The sequence below is a fragment of the Camelus bactrianus genome, chromosome 1, assembly GCF_048773025.1.
Source record: "Camelus bactrianus isolate YW-2024 breed Bactrian camel chromosome 1, ASM4877302v1, whole genome shotgun sequence".
NCBI lineage: Eukaryota > Metazoa > Chordata > Mammalia > Artiodactyla > Camelidae > Camelus > Camelus bactrianus.
The window spans coordinates 81741349-81757165 of NC_133539.1; the positions used below are offsets into that span (position 1 = coordinate 81741349).

The 15817-nt window shown below is 37.4% G+C and overlaps 1 protein-coding gene across 1 annotated transcript; it reads left to right on the forward strand.

The window, feature by feature from the left end:
• The first annotated feature begins 8684 nt into the window (after positions 1-8684).
• On the forward strand, positions 8685-12772 carry RPL22L1 (ribosomal protein L22 like 1). Its single transcript, XM_010947768.3, has 4 exons — positions 8685-8747; positions 10466-10558; positions 10727-10848; positions 12306-12772. The coding sequence occupies exons 1-4, from the start codon at positions 8739-8741 to the stop codon at positions 12448-12450; spliced, it is 369 nt and encodes a 122-aa protein (XP_010946070.1). The 5' UTR covers positions 8685-8738; the 3' UTR covers positions 12451-12772.
• The last annotated feature ends 3045 nt before the right edge of the window (positions 12773-15817 follow it).

Here is a 15817-nt window from a genome sequence, read left to right on the forward strand (position 1 = left end):
ATCTGGACAGATCCATCCCTAGATGGCTCAGCAGTTTCTTTCATTTATACACTGCACCATTCTAGAACATCTCTCTCACTCCCTGGCATGTGGACCATACCAAGACTACCCGTGTAGCTGTCACCTCATATCCATGCTCAGTATTACTGATATCTGTAACCTTCTAGATCCAGCAAGCGTAATTGGGCAGTAAGAGAAACAACAGATTAAAGTCTCCCACCCCTCAGTCCCACTCTTTTTGCTACTTGCAAATACCAGTAGCTAGTTTCCAAGAGGCAGGCGTGAAAGAAAAAAAAGAAGAGTGAAAAGGGACTAATCGTGTTATGTTTCAGCCTTTCTGATTTTCTTCCTCCCCTGACTCCAACCTCATACTTAAACATTCTATCCAAATAAGAGGTGCCCTATGGAATTGCCACTTTCAAAACCCATACTGCCTCTCTAAAGTGTGTGTTCCACTGGGAACTTAAAATATCTATTCCCACAAATACATTCAGCAGGATCAGTTACAACCACTGGCTGTGTATTGGCTCAAAATGACCCACCTACAAGATTTTATCAACCCATTGTCCAATTGAGAGTTATTTCTGAATCCAGTCAAAATAATACTTTGACCCCACCCATAGGTACTACCCAGCATCACAATGACTTGTGTCCCAGTATTTAGGAGGGCCAAAAAGGCTTGGCAACCACAGTTGCCATCAGATCCCCAACAAAGATTCTAACTGGGAGAATGGAGGTTTATCTACCTAACACTGATAGTGCATCTGCCTTTTTTTGTTCACAATTATGTGAGTTTCAACTAAATTATTGTCACTCTAGTTTATTATAATTGCTGTACAATCAATGAGGTAAATCTTTTGGAGAAAAAAATATAAAACACTCCTAAAAGACACAAAGTTGACTTAAACAAATGGAAAGAACATACCTCATTCTTGGCTGATAACTCAACATTGAGATGCTAGTTCTACCTAATTTGATTTATAAATTTAATGCAGCCCCAATAATACAGTACAAGTTTTTTTATGGAGCTAAGCAAGTTGCTAAAAAGTTCATATGGAAATATAAACATGCAAGAAATAGCTAGGAAAATACTGCACAGAAAGCTATGAGTTGGGGATAGAACCACCAGAAATGAAAACTTACTACAGAGCCTCTATAATCAAAAGAGAGGTACTGGCAAACGAACAGACAGACCAATGGAATGGAATATAAAATCTAGCAATAGACCCAAATACATACAGAATTTAATATCCAGTAAAGGTGGTGTTGCAAACCACTGGGCAGATAATAATTTAGCTAAATTCTGCTGTGACAGTTTGAAAAAATAAATTTGGAAAAAATAAAATGAATTCCATATAACATACACAAGAACAAACTCCAAATGAAGCAGTGGTCTATATGGAAACACAAACTGTACAAGTCCTTAGAAGAAAACATGAGTGAATTTCTCTATAACTTGGCTTCTTTTCAACTATGACTGCAAATCCAGATATAATAAGAAGATTTATAGATATACAGATATAATGTAAAGAAAGAACAAATGATAAATAAGTGGAGCAAAATGTTAACAGGTAAAATCTGGATAAAGGATATATATATACATTTACATATTCTTTATTCAGACTTTTAGATATTTATATTTATATGTATATGTGTGCGTTTTGAACTATTTTTACAATTTTTGGTAGGTTTGAAATAATTTCTAAGTAAAAAGTTTTTTAAAATTCAAAAAAGTATGTATAGAGCCATCCATTTTTTATAAATGTATGTAATGACTTGTGTAATCTAAATGATATAGATAACATGTACACACTGATAAACATGAATGCCTCAAAGCATTAAATAGCTATTTTTAAGCAAGTGGATTTTGGGTATTTTTATACATTTTTCTTCTCTATATTTCCTTTCATGAGCATTTCTTTTGGCATAAGAGGATAATAATTTTATTATTTAAAAAATTCCTTCCTCCTACACTGTTGGTAAGAATGCAAATTGGTGCAGCCACTATGGAGAACGGTATGGAGTTTCCTTAAAAAACTAAAAATAAAGTTACAGCAATCCCACTCCTAGGCATATAGTCGGAGAAACTCTAATTCAAAAAGATACATGCACCCCAGTATTCATAGCAGCGCTTTTTACAATAGTAAAACACATGGAAGCAACCTAAATGTCCATTGACAGATGAATGGATAATGAAAATGTGGTGTGTGTATACACACACACACACACACAAACACATACACATAGAATACTACTCGGCCATAAAAAGGAATGAAATAATGTCACTGGCAGCAACATGGATGGACCTAGAGATTATCATACTAAGTGAAGGAAGTCACTCAGAGAAAGACAAATAACATATGATATCACTTACATGTAGAATCTAAAAAAAGTCACAAATGAACTTATTTACAAAATAGGAAGAGATACAGACATAAAAAAATGAACTTATGGTTACTAGAGGTTGTGGGGGGAGGAAGAAGGGAGGGATAAATTGGGAGTTTGGGATTGACATATACAAACTACTATGTACAGAATAAACAACAAGGTACTACTGTATAGCACAGGGAACTATATTCAGTGGCTTGTAGTGACCTGTAGTGAAAAAGAATATGTATATATACATGTATAACTGAATCACTATACTGTACACCAGAAATTAATACAACATTGTAAATCAACTACAGTTAAAAAAAAAAGCTTTAAAAATAAAAAAAGTTTCTTCTACATTAAAAAAGTTCCTCAAAGCATTGTTTATAATAGTGAAAAAATGGAAATACTCTAAACAGCCACCAATAGGTGAATGACAAAGCTAAAAATGACAAGTAATAAAATTAAGCAATGAAAAAAAGATATTTGCTCTCATTTTATAGGTTGACCAATTGTTCCGAATTCCTGTGGCACTGTATAACAAGAAAATCTTGCTTCTGATACTGCAATTGTTAAAAGTAGTTTTAAAAATAACAAGTTTTTCTAAATACACACAGAGAACAGATGAATGGAAGCAAGAATATATATATATTTATTTGTTTGTTGTTTTGTTTTAATCATAGGTTTTAATGCTTTCCAATCAAATTAGTAAAGAAAAGGGCAAGCAGCAGTGACTTCAGTTCTTACTTCCCCGCCTGGTGCCGTTAGCTTTCATTTATAAGAATCTAACAAAGAACATTTCTAAGTTGGCAGAGTTAAAAACAATATTCTTCAGTAGTAATAAGTTGCTCCTCAGGGCCTCATTGCTGCTTGCACGGAAGGGCGGTAGCACATCTTTTGTCAAAGCTGTGCAGTTTGCTTCCATAGGACTGTTTGTCTGCAGTGTCATTTGAGTATATTTTTTTGGAGATGGGTAGTGCAATGCCTCGTGATGCTCAACGTATTACACTTCACAGCATGTGGCATAGAAAGAAAAAATTCCATAGAAAACAATGGTATTTTTAGTACATATACAGTTGGGTTTTTTTTACCATGCTTGAATGCTGATAACATTGATGATTGGAAAGTTTGGGTAAAGGGAAATGTACAGATTCCTGTTACATAAATTAGCTTCAGGCAAGTAAGATGAGTTTCAATAATTAATAAGTAAATTTCAGAGATGCAGACACTGTCTACTTTCTGTTACAGTGTGATCCTTTGTGATGTTAATAGAGCTGAAGTCTCGCAAAAGGAAGGATGCACACAATCTGATCCTGTAAGAAACCTTGTGAGATGCACAGACGCAGGACAGATATAGAGCTGCAGGAAGAGCAGACGTTTGAAATACAAATGCAACATGACAGAGAACAGAAACAAGGAACCAGGAAATGTGAAACTGGGAAGGAATAAAAGCAAAAAGAAACGTGCTGGGGACGAATGAGGGTTAATCCTGATGGGATCTTCCATGCAGTGCTATAGAATGTCCTTCTGTCCATTCAAGAGAAAGAAGGGAGCAGCAACCAGTCTGGGGCAGGGAAAGCTTGGCAGCGTCTCCCTGCATATTTTTCACCTTTTACTTTTATGGTTTCTCTGACTCGAGGCATGGGACACTGGTGGGAACCTTCCTACTAACATTCCCTTACACACATACAACCTGGGAGCACAAAGGAGTTAACACTCCAAGGACAACCACTGACCAAGGCAGGACAGGAAACCGTGGATAAGTGTTCCCCTCTTCTGGATTAAAAGGGAAGTTGACAGGATGTGATTTGGGGCATAAAAGGTATCTGTCACAGTTGGCATTATTTTTCCCTCAGGTGTGTGGCAGTAGTGACTGGTGAAGCTACCTGGGTGTTTTTCCTATAGGAAGTTTTAATTACAAATTCAATGTATTTAAAAGATATAAGACTATTCAGATTTTCTGTTTCTTGTGTATTTCTAAATTGTGTTTCTAAGTTGTATTTTTCTAGTAATTCATTTCATACAATTTGGAGTATTTTGGCATACAGTAATTTAAACTATCCTCATTTTTAATTAAAGCGTAATGTATATGTATATAGAAAAGTACACAGATTATAAATTTGCAGCTTGATGAATTTTCACAAACAACACACAGTCATATATCCATCACCATGATCAAGAAACAGAACATTACTAACACCCTAAGCCTACAAAATAAACGTTATTTTTTATAGTGTTAGTGTTGTTTAGATTTGTCCACAATTTAACCATTTTCTTTGCTCACTATTTCTTTCTAGGGTTATTTTCCTTTATCCTGAAGTATAGTTTAGAGAGTTCCTTTATGGGAGGGTCTGTTGATAGCAAATTTTCAGTTTCATTATCTAAAATGTCTTAAATGCATCTTTACTCTTGAAAGCTAGTTTCACACTTTACAGTTCTAGGTAGACAGTTCTTTTCTCTCAGCCCTTCAAAGATAATAACCCTCTGCTCTGGCTTCCATTGTTGCTGATGTGAAGTCAGCTGTTAATATAACTCCTGTTAGCAAATAGTTTGGCTTTTCTTTCTGGATGCTTTTAAAATAATTTTGCGTTTGTGTTTCCAAGTTTCACTATAATGTGTTTAAGTGTGCATTTATTTTCCGTTATCCTGTCTGAGGTTTATTGGGCTTCCTGAATCTAAGTATTCAGCCATTATTTCTCTCAGTTTTGCCTTTCCCTCATTTTCCCTGTTATATCCTTCTAGGTCTTCCATTTGACATAACTGGAACATTCTTAACTCTGACATTCTTGTCTCTTAACCTACCTTTTAATATTTTCTCTCTTTGCTTTTCTTTGTTGCATTCTGAGTAATTTCCCATTCACCAGTTTTCTCTGCAGCTTTTGTCTACTCCCCTGTTTAACTCACCAACTCTTTCTAACTAAAGATTTTCTATTTTTAATTTCTAGAAGTTATATTTTCTTCCTTTTAAAAAAAATTCCTGGCCAATTTTGCTTGTCCCTGTTTCCCTTATAGGATTTTAAATCATTTTAGCTTTTAAGTACATTACAGATACTTATTTTATATTCTGTTTCTTATAATTCCAATATATACAGTCTCTTGTTTGGGTCTGACTTTATAGGCTTTTTAAACGTTAAACATTTTTTTTTATTGAGTTACAGTCATTTTACAATGTTGTGTCAAATTCCAGTGTAGAGCACAATTTTTCAGTTATATATGAACATACATACATTCATTGTCACATTCTCTTTCACTGTGAGCCACCACAAGATCCTGTATATATTTTCCCTCTGCTACACAGTACAATCTTGTTTATCTATTCTACATTTTGAAATCCCAATCTGTCCCTTCCTACCCTCTGTCCCCCTGGCAACCACAAGTTTGTATTCTATGTCTATGAGTCTATTTATGTTTTGTATTTATGTTTTGCTTTTTTTTTTTTTTAGATTCTGCATATGAGTGATCTCATATGGTACTTTTCTTTTTCTTTCTGGCTTACTTCACTTAGAATGACATTCTCCAGGAGCATCCATGTTGCTGCAAATGGCGTTATGTTGTCGGGTTTTATGGCTGAATAGTATTCCATTTTATAAATATACCACTTCTTCTTTATCCAGTCATCTGTTGATGGACATTTAGGCTGTTTCCATGTCTTGGCTATTGTAAATAATGCTGCTATGAACATTGGGATGCAGGTGTCATTTTGAAGTAGGGTTCCTTCTGGATATATGCCCAGGAGCGGTATTCCTGGGTCATATGGTAAGTCTATTCCTAGTCTTTTGAGGAATCTCCATACTGTTTTCCACAGTGGCTGCACCAAACTGCATTCTCACCAGCAGCGTAGGAAGGTTCCCTTTTCTCCACAGCCTCTCCAGCATTTGTCATTTGTGGACTTTTGAATGATGGCCATTCTGACTGGTGTGAGGTGATACCTCATCGTAGTTTTGATTTGCATTTCTCTGATAATTAGTGATATTGAGCATTTTTTCATGTGCCTATCGATCATTTGTATTTCTTCTTTGGAGAATGGCTTGTTTAGGTCTTCTGCCCATTTTTGCAAATGAAACTGACAAAGGCTTGATCTCCAGAATATATAAGCAGCTCATACGACTTAATATGGCTTTTTAGATTGATTTTCATTCATCGTGGCTTGTTTTCCTGTGTATTTATTGAGTTTTTTTTTTTTTTAAATTGTCAGCTCATATTTCAGAAAGCTTATCTCAGGGAATCCTTTGTGCTTGGATATACCGTGCATTCCTCCAGAAAAATGTGCATTTGCTTCTGCCTGGTACCATGAAGTCAAGCACACTTTTAAACTACGTTTTTAGGTTGGAGCTTTTTCATGCTATTTGAGCAGAGCTAATTCTAGCCATAAACTGGTATGAGCATGGGGACAGGTCATTTCCATCCCCCCTCCAAAAATTATTTTACTTTTTCACCAACTTAACCATACATTAGAAATTATTGATAAAACTATATTTTAGCCAGTTTTTTGGCTACATATGGAAGGTTTCTCTGTTAACCTAATCTGCCATATTGTGTCCTTCTATACCTTATTTCACTACTCTATTCAGACCTGGTGTACAGCACAATTTTTCAGCCATACATGAATACACATATATTCACTTTCATATTCTTTTTCACCATGAGCTACTACAAGATCTTGAATATATTCCCCTGTGCCATACAGTGTAAACTTGTTTATCTACTCTATATATACCTGTCAGTATCTACAAATTTCGAACTTCCAGTCCGTCCCTTCCCACCCTATATAATATATACATACTTATATACTGTTTGTGTTTGTGAAATTTGGAAGAATTTGGTTATTTACAATATTTAATCTCACTATCTGCACATTTCTGGGTACTATTTTTCTTTTTTTAAAGTGTTTTCTAATTAAAAGAAAAAAATTCTGTTATTAGAAAATTTTCTGTTAATAGAAACTGTTTTCTAACTAGTTATTTTGGGATTACTAGTTATTCAGAAACACATGTTTTCGCAAATATTAAGCCTTTGTAAAAATGGCTTAATAGTTCTTTAGGGTTTTTTTTGTTTTGTTTTGTTTTGTTTTTGTCATGACATGGGGGACTGCCAAAACAAGAAAAATAATAAATGACTCAATTAATGGCTTATTTTCAAAATATCCACCAGTATAAGGATCATTTCTGCCCTACAGCCCAGGCCATCCTTGAGGAGAAAATGCCAATTGCTCTTCTTTTCCTTCAATGTTTGGAAAATAAATGAAATTCTAGTGGTTCTTGAGGCAAACAACCAAAAAAATCTTGAAATGTATTTCTTCCAGGAACTCAACACCTCTAGTTAGACCATATACATTGCATGCTTCGTTAAAGCATAGTTGTTATTACTACTAATCACTATCATAAGGGACATACACAATTGTCACTTTCTAGTGTCAACCTCCAAATTAACAACAAAAGCCCACCCCATCCTCTACCCCTGGCTCCCAGTGCAATAGTTTCTCCTCCACAAAAAAAAAAAAAAAGAAAAAAAAAATTGCAAAACGCTGAGAGACGTGCCACTTTTCTGAAATGACGTTAACTTGTAATCCTTCTAACTCCGAACACTTTTTTCTTTTGCCACTGTCACCACCACATATTCATCCTTTGTACATTTTAGTAATTAGGTCTCAGCAAATGTTCGTTGAATGTTAACTGGGAGGCATTTTGAATGGAACTCAGGAGTCCTGGATTAATTCTAAGGTTCATAAAATAGAATATATTACACACAACGTGTGAACAAATGAGCACTATGTATTTTTCACTTAAAGGTCGTTTGCTTGTTTGTGGGTTTGGTTTTTATTATCCTCAAGAACCTAGTTTATTTTGGCTCCCGGAAAAACTAATTTCCGTCAACAGTCATTTAGAAAACAAGACTCATGGTCAAAACACAGAGAAATAACTTTTTAGCTGGAGGATTATAATTGCAGTATAAAACAAGAATCCCCAAAGCAACATGAAACATTGCCTTGCCTTGATTGGAAAGAAGATCCAGGTGATTAGCGAAAAAATGTTTCCAACATCCCTGGGGCGTGTACTTCTAGAGCGGCCTCCCAAGCAATCAGTCCTAGGGACCACTGTGGTCAACCGGCGCTTGTAGTCACCAGCGTGAAACTGAGTCATTTCAGCTCGCGCCGCAAGTGGGCGCTGCCAGGAAGCCTGACGGCCTGTTGATTGTATTCTCCGCGGGCCACGCCCCCGGTTTCCTGGGTTACCGACCTCGGCGCTCCTCCCAAGTTCTCTTCCGGGAGGCGGTGATCTTACGTTCCCGGCGCGTGACGCACCACGCTTTGGTATAAATACGAGCGGCGCGGACGCTGCGTTCTCTCATCGCGCGGCCGGCTTTCCAAGATGGCGCCGGTGAGTGTGCGTGCTCTCCGCTGGACTATTTTACTCCGATATAGATGATTTTTGCAGCTCGCGAGTTGGGGGCGTCTCATTCAGATAAAGGGAGGGTGGGAATGGAGACTCGGGTCAGGAATACAACCAAAATGTTAACGTTGTAGGCTTTTTGTGGCCCCTGGCAGCTGCCATGCGGTCTGGTGGAGTTCGACCTGGGCCCGGAGTTGGCTTAGGATAGGCGGCCGTGGGAGCGTGGGGAAGGAGGCACGACTGCGAACGGGGCTAGGGGACAGCATTTGGGCCGTTTCTTTTCTCTCGCGCGCGGATGCTACCCTATTTGCAGCAGAAAGCCAAATGTGTCTAATCGGGCTAGTCTAATGGCCTTGCCAGGGCGGAGGCAGAGCCGAGGCTCTCGGCTCCCGCGATAGCAGCGGTTACAGAAGTTTCAGAGAACTTTAAAACTGTGTTGGGGAAGAAGTTTCTTCATTACCTCGTGAAAGATAAAAGTGACGATTCTTAGGCAAATTGTAAAAGAGTGTTTCAAAGGTTTTTATTAATAAGGGAACCAGTGAGATGTAAAAGCCGGCCCAGAAAACATTTGAAATGTTAGGGTAAAATTGCTGGGATATATACAGAACTAATGTTCAATGGGACCATAAACACTCTGGGCTTATCTGTTCCACCAGACAAATTATTTGGGCTTATCTGTTCCACCAGACAAATTATTTGCGTTTCTTATGTTAACTAATGCCCCAACAGAACTATAAATTGACCACTAAGGCCCAACTCCTAGTAACTAGTTAACCTAATTTCCAGTCCCAGGTTTTGGATAAATTTTGGGGGCACAAGTTATTCCACTGCCTAAGAAAGCCTCGGTAGCTGTTTGGGTGGATTTTACTTAAGTATTCTTATTCTATGGTATTGGTCTAAAAGGTTTGGGATTAGAAAACCTTAAGTTACACATATTTTTCAAATTAAAATTACTGTCAGACCTCTCCTGCCTTTCCCTCACCCATAGCAGCATAAGAAGTGAATTCTGTAGACATAAGTGGGTGAAATACCCTGTTCTGGCGTGTGATTGAGCTTGGACTAAGTGGTGCACTACCTGTTTCCCGTCTGCAGTGGGGATGGCAGTAGTGAAGCAGTTAAACAGTACCTGGTAATTTAAAATTGAATATTCGTGGTATGGAAAATAATAAAAGCCCACAAAACTTTTCTTGATAACTCAAACACAGTGGGCCTGGTTAGATAACTCAAACACAGTGGGCCTGGTTAGAGGTTCACACCATCCCTGGTGGGTATTTTTTAGGTTTAACTTGTAGTAGAAAGTAGGCTGATCCTTTTAATCTTTTCCAGTTGCAAAAATAGGGTTTGGAGAATCTTCTGATGAAGGAAACTAAGTAGCTCACTATATACGTCGAACTTAATCTTGAGTTTTGTGCTTGTGAGACACTTGTATGACGAACAGGGAAAATTTCCATAGGAGTTCACGAAACTTGGTTTTTAACCAAGTTGATGAGAGTACTCCCCTTCAGACAGCCTGGTTGAAAAAAAGGGTATATCCAGTAGATACTAAAGCACTTTTTTTTTTTAGAACCTTACACTACTTTATATATACAAACACAGACACATCGCCTCACAACATGTTGTACATTATTGCACTGATACAGATTTTTTATTTTGTATGTAAAGTGAATAAATTATTGTAGAGAGTCATAATTATTAACTTTCTGTAGAAGAAAGACAAGAAGCCTAAGAAGTCAACCTGGAAGTTTAATTTGGACCTTACTCATCCAGTAGAAGATGGAATTTTTGATTCTGGAAATTTTGTAAGTATCACTTCAGTCAGTTTGTTTTTATCATTATAGTAAAGTTCTTAATGATGAATTAAGTATGTAATATTTGATTTTAACCTAAGCTCTATTCCTAGGGTACCTTCCCTAGTGAATATCTAGGGTTTTCTTCCCTAGTGTGGCACTTTTTCTTTTTAAAAATAGGAACAGTTTCTACGTGAGAAGGTTAAAGTGAACGGAAAAACTGGAAATCTTGGGAATGTTGTTCACATTGAACGCTTCAAGAATAAAATAACAGTTGTTTCTGAGAAACAATTCTCTAAAAGGTTGGTATTCGTTTTCCATGATTTTTTTGAAATGAAACTAATTGTGGAATATTTATAGAATATGTAATGTAGTATTCTCTGTTCACATGCAAAAACAGGTATGTTGTTAATGAGGTCAGTGAGATGTCAGAAGTACTTTGAACTTATTAAAGGCTGTATGAAAGGAAGATACATTCAGTAACAGTGCCAGTTACTTAGGCTGATTGTCAGTAAGTGATTTATTACTTAGTTATATTATAGATTTATTACTATATTACTGGAATATAGGCAAGTTATGTCCAGGGCTCCTGTCCAGTGAATTAGAGGCCCTGTAATCAAATTGTACGTAAACTTTAACAATGTTGCATGCTTTGATACTAGAATGTTTCCAGAAACTTGTCTATTGTGTCAGAGGGGAGTGATGTGCCAGCTTTCTTAGTTTTGGCCATCTAGTACAGATAACCACTAACGTTAGTCTTGCTACCAGTTTCTGTTCATGCAATTTGCTTGACAGATATTAAATACTTGACACATGGCAGCACTGTTGCAAGACTGAGCAGCCTAGCAGTGAACCAAGCAGACTAAGGACCCACCACCAAGGAGCTTAAATTCTAGTGGAGAAGAGATGAAATGCAATATTAAATACTTAACAAGTGCATAAAGTGGGCAGAAAATTTCATCTAAATGAAATGCAACAGTGAGCCATGCAAATTAAAGAATTGATCATTATGGCTGAAAAAGTTTGGTAGTGGAAACTGAAAACTTAGACTGTTGCAGTAAGAGATGATGGTAGCTTGGACTAAGGTGGTAGCAAGCAGTGCATGTTAGCTGTGGTCATGAGTTAATCACTAGGGATTTGGAGATGAAGTATCTGTCCTCAAGGATCATATAGACATGTGGATAGTTGTTACACATGCAATTCGGTAATTGCTGTATCTTTGTCATAGGGCACAAGGATTTTCAGAGAAGCTGAGGATAAGCTTAGTGTTGCCAGTGGAATGGGGTATTTCTAGCAGAGGGAGTGGCACTGACAGCAAGAGGCAGGGAGGTTTGAGAGGAATGCTTGGTAGTTCAGATGGGAATGAGGCTAGGGGAGCTCATCATGGTGGAGGGAATGTTGACATTTTAGTACAAGATATTTGAAGAATGAGAACTGTATGTTAATTTTTTTTAATGTAGCAGTAAGACTGAAGAGGAAGGTACTATTACTGCTCTCCTGCATGGGTCTCCAACATAAAGTTTATTTGGGGGGTGGGAGATAAAGGGTTTGTGGGGCATAAACTGGTTCTAATTGAGGTTGAGATGCTCCCTTACTGTATTCCTAGCAACCTTGCACAATGCTTAATACAAATGAAAGAAAATATTGTGGAGGGAACTGGGAACACACAAGATGAATATGACAATGCATGTCTTAAATAATAAGCCTTTACATAGTAGATACTATGTTTTATGAAATTCATGTTTTTTTTTTTTTAAAGGTATTTGAAGTATCTAACCAAGAAATACCTTAAAAAGAACAATCTTCGTGATTGGCTTCGTGTGGTTGCATCTGACAAGGAGACTTACGAACTTCGTTATTTCCAGATTAGTCAAGATGAAGATGGATCTGAGTCTGAGGATTAGGTGAAGCCACCCATTATAGGGCTTTGCTTGCTAATAAAACAAGTGACATATGTACAAGAGGAAAAGACATCTAGAAATTGACCTTTGGTTTATCAGTGAATGAAAAGCATTGTACTCTGTTAAGCATTCAATTTAAGTATATACTGTTTACATGGTGCTAGCTTTCCTTTAATATTTTCTATAAGCAATATTTAAATAGCTAAGTGGAATTTCCCCCAGGATTTCTGAACTGTATTGCTTTTTAAAATGTACCAGTATAGTATAGGAAAAAATGAAGCACAATTTGGGGCATAACTTTATATAATAAAATATTTAAAATTCTCGTGACAGTCTCAAATACCTTTGTACAGTTTGTAACTGCAGTCCTGAGTGCCTTGAACAGTTCTTGCACATAGGTGTTCAGTATTAAATCGCTCCTGCACTTTACTTCATAGGAGCAACTTTTCTAATTAGCATAAAGGTTCTGAGTTGAGCATGGTACTGGTGTAAGCAAGTGTTTGATTGCCTATTAGAGATCTCCATCCAAATGCCTTGTAGGCACTAGAAACTCAAAACTTACATCTGTACTCTTCCGTGGTTCTTGTGTGAAAAATTGAAGTTTACTCAGACGGTTCAAATCTTCATGCAACTCCACTGCACTGATCATTATAAAAATGTTGGTCTTCAGTTGCTTAAAACTTAGCAGTGGATAGACTCTCCCAAATCAAGTGACCTTAGAGAGCTGTTTAACGCTGACGCCCACTGTGGATTGGGTATGTTTCCTGCAGGGCCCAAATGCACATTTCACCACAGTGTGAGGCTCTAATCATATATGTGCTCATAGTTAATCTGTCTTTCCCAGTATAATTGGAATTGTTCTAAACAATTTCTTATTTTCAAGACAAGCTAGAAAAAAGTTTAAAAAGACAGGAACATACTGTCCTAGTTGTCCCAAAACACCACAGCTTTGTATAAATTCTTGGTGAATATCATAAGAAAGCAACATAATCTTACATAATCTTGTTAAAAAGAAAATATTTTTGTGTATATACTTATGTTATTATTAAGTGTATTACAAATGAAAACTGTTGCAAATTACTTGTAAAAACCTGCATAATTGGATGAAGGAAAGCATCACCCATCTGGGTGACAGGGCCCCTGAGAAAACACCCCAGGTTTGGGTGACGTGGCAATCAACGTGTTAAGCAGAATGGTTTGTCAAAATCCAAATTGCAGGAGAGGAGAGAATAATGGGAAGGGGTATTAGCTGTATCAGTTTGGTTTTCCAGTGCCAAGTTATGTGCCTTTTTCTACTTTTAAGGTGAAGGTGGTGTTAGTACCTCAGGTACTTAAATGGGCCCTGGGCCCTGATACCAATGGAATCATTGCCATATAGGTCTTGACTATTGCACCCTAATACTGATTGATATAATTGGTTTGGGAATGTTTCAGGAATTTTATTTCCCTTATTAAGAGCTTGTTTAAGTACTCCCCAGAATTGATGCACAGCAGGCCTTACCTTAACTCTGCGTGCTCTTTGAATTGTTCATGTTTTCCACCAATAGTTACAAACATCCAACTGTGCTTGTTCTGTTGAGCATTGTGGGTGCAGTGGAATAAAAACTGTTTCCTGGTATGGTGAGGGAAACACCAAATAATTACATAAAATCTTAAGTACAACAAAGGAGGGGCTATTTAAAAGGAATTTGATGCAGTCAAGGAAGGCAACTGAGGAAGTGTTTGAGCTGACCTAGGATAGGTAATCTCTGGGTAAAGAGAACGGTGTTCCAGGCAGAGGGAACAGCATAGATCAAATTCTCAGAACGTCGGGAATCTGGTTGCTATACACTGCATCTGAAATAAAGTGATTGGTTTATAAGAAGAACCTGGAAAAGCAAGTAGAAACTAGCCCATGCAGGGCAGAAGTTGATGCTTTTAATCTTGAGAGCAGTGGAAGGCTACTGAATTTCAAGTGCCTTGAGGGTGGTGAGATGCAATGAGGAGTGCATTTTGAAAAAGATCAGTGGCTGCATTACGACGAATGGTTTCCAGTGGCAGTCACTGGATTCAAGGAGACAGGAGGCCATGGCAGTATCCTGTGGATAGCGGTAGTCAGGACTGAGATGGTGGAGATGGAAGAAGTAGGTAGATTTTAGAGATTCTTGTAGAGGATAAAGTTTGTGGGACTTGGTGATGAACATTGGTGGTAAGGGAGAAGTGTCAAGGGTGACATACAGTGGGCTTAGAAGGTGGCGTTTGCTGAGTTGGGTAACAAGGGAAGAAGGCAAGAGTAGGAGGAAAGTTCAATTTAGGCCACGTTAGTTGCTTCCCCCACCTCTGCCCACTGTGTTTCCTGTGAATTGATAGATCCATAAGCTTGATCAAATATTAGATTGAAATTTAATTTGGTGGGGGCTAGAATACTTACAGGTGTCACTGTGCACATCTGTTAAGAGGTAGGATGTTTGGTTTTCTCTTTTGTCACATTCGTACCACTGATGACAACTGCCTGGATTCACTGTTTCCTTGAAGCTTCCTGAATGATAATACTCTATCATTCTAAAATTTATGGACTGAAATGGCCTAAAAGAGGTGCTGCTCTTAATCAACCCTGACTGAGGTACAGCTCCTGTAAGAAAGATAAGTGCTTGCTTATTTTCTCTTGTGTATTACTTTTAAAGTTGATTCCCGAGCAGGTATCCTCTAAAGGTGATCAGTGAGAAGTTCTGTTTCTTTGTTTTTTGGTTTTGTTTTGTCTTAGTATCTGAAGCCATGCTGTAAAAGTATTCAGTATGTCCTAATCCATTGCGATTACTTTTATTGACTCAAATGGTCCCATCTTTGACCAATGAGAGCCTCTTCAGTTTGGCTCCTGAGTTTCTTTGACGTGACCTCGCTAGTGCTTTATTGTTTCCTTGGTTCCTGATATAAGTTGTTCCAGGCACTTCCAAATTTCCTTCCCCAGATCTGGAATCACCCATTTTTCCAAAGAGCCCTGGATCACCTTCTAGGTGCTAGACGCGCTCATTGTTACTGGGATGGTCATTGTTTTTAGATCTTTTCAGTGAACAGAGCAAGGAAATACATACATTTTTGTTTTTCAAGGGAAAACACTTAATGAGTTTATCAGTATAATTCAATTCAAATTTAGGATGACAGGGTTTTTACATCATCTGTTGTGTAGATATACTTGCTTTTTTCCATGCTGAAAATGTCAATGACACCAACATAAATACTCATTTGCTTGCCTCATGGACCACACATAATAGTCTCAAAAAAGCAAAACCAGCATTGCTACCTACAATACAATGACTCTGCAGATTGTTTCACAGCTCTTTTTGTCCTGATGGTGTATCCCACTAGGAATGAACGAAGTCGTGTGTTTTAC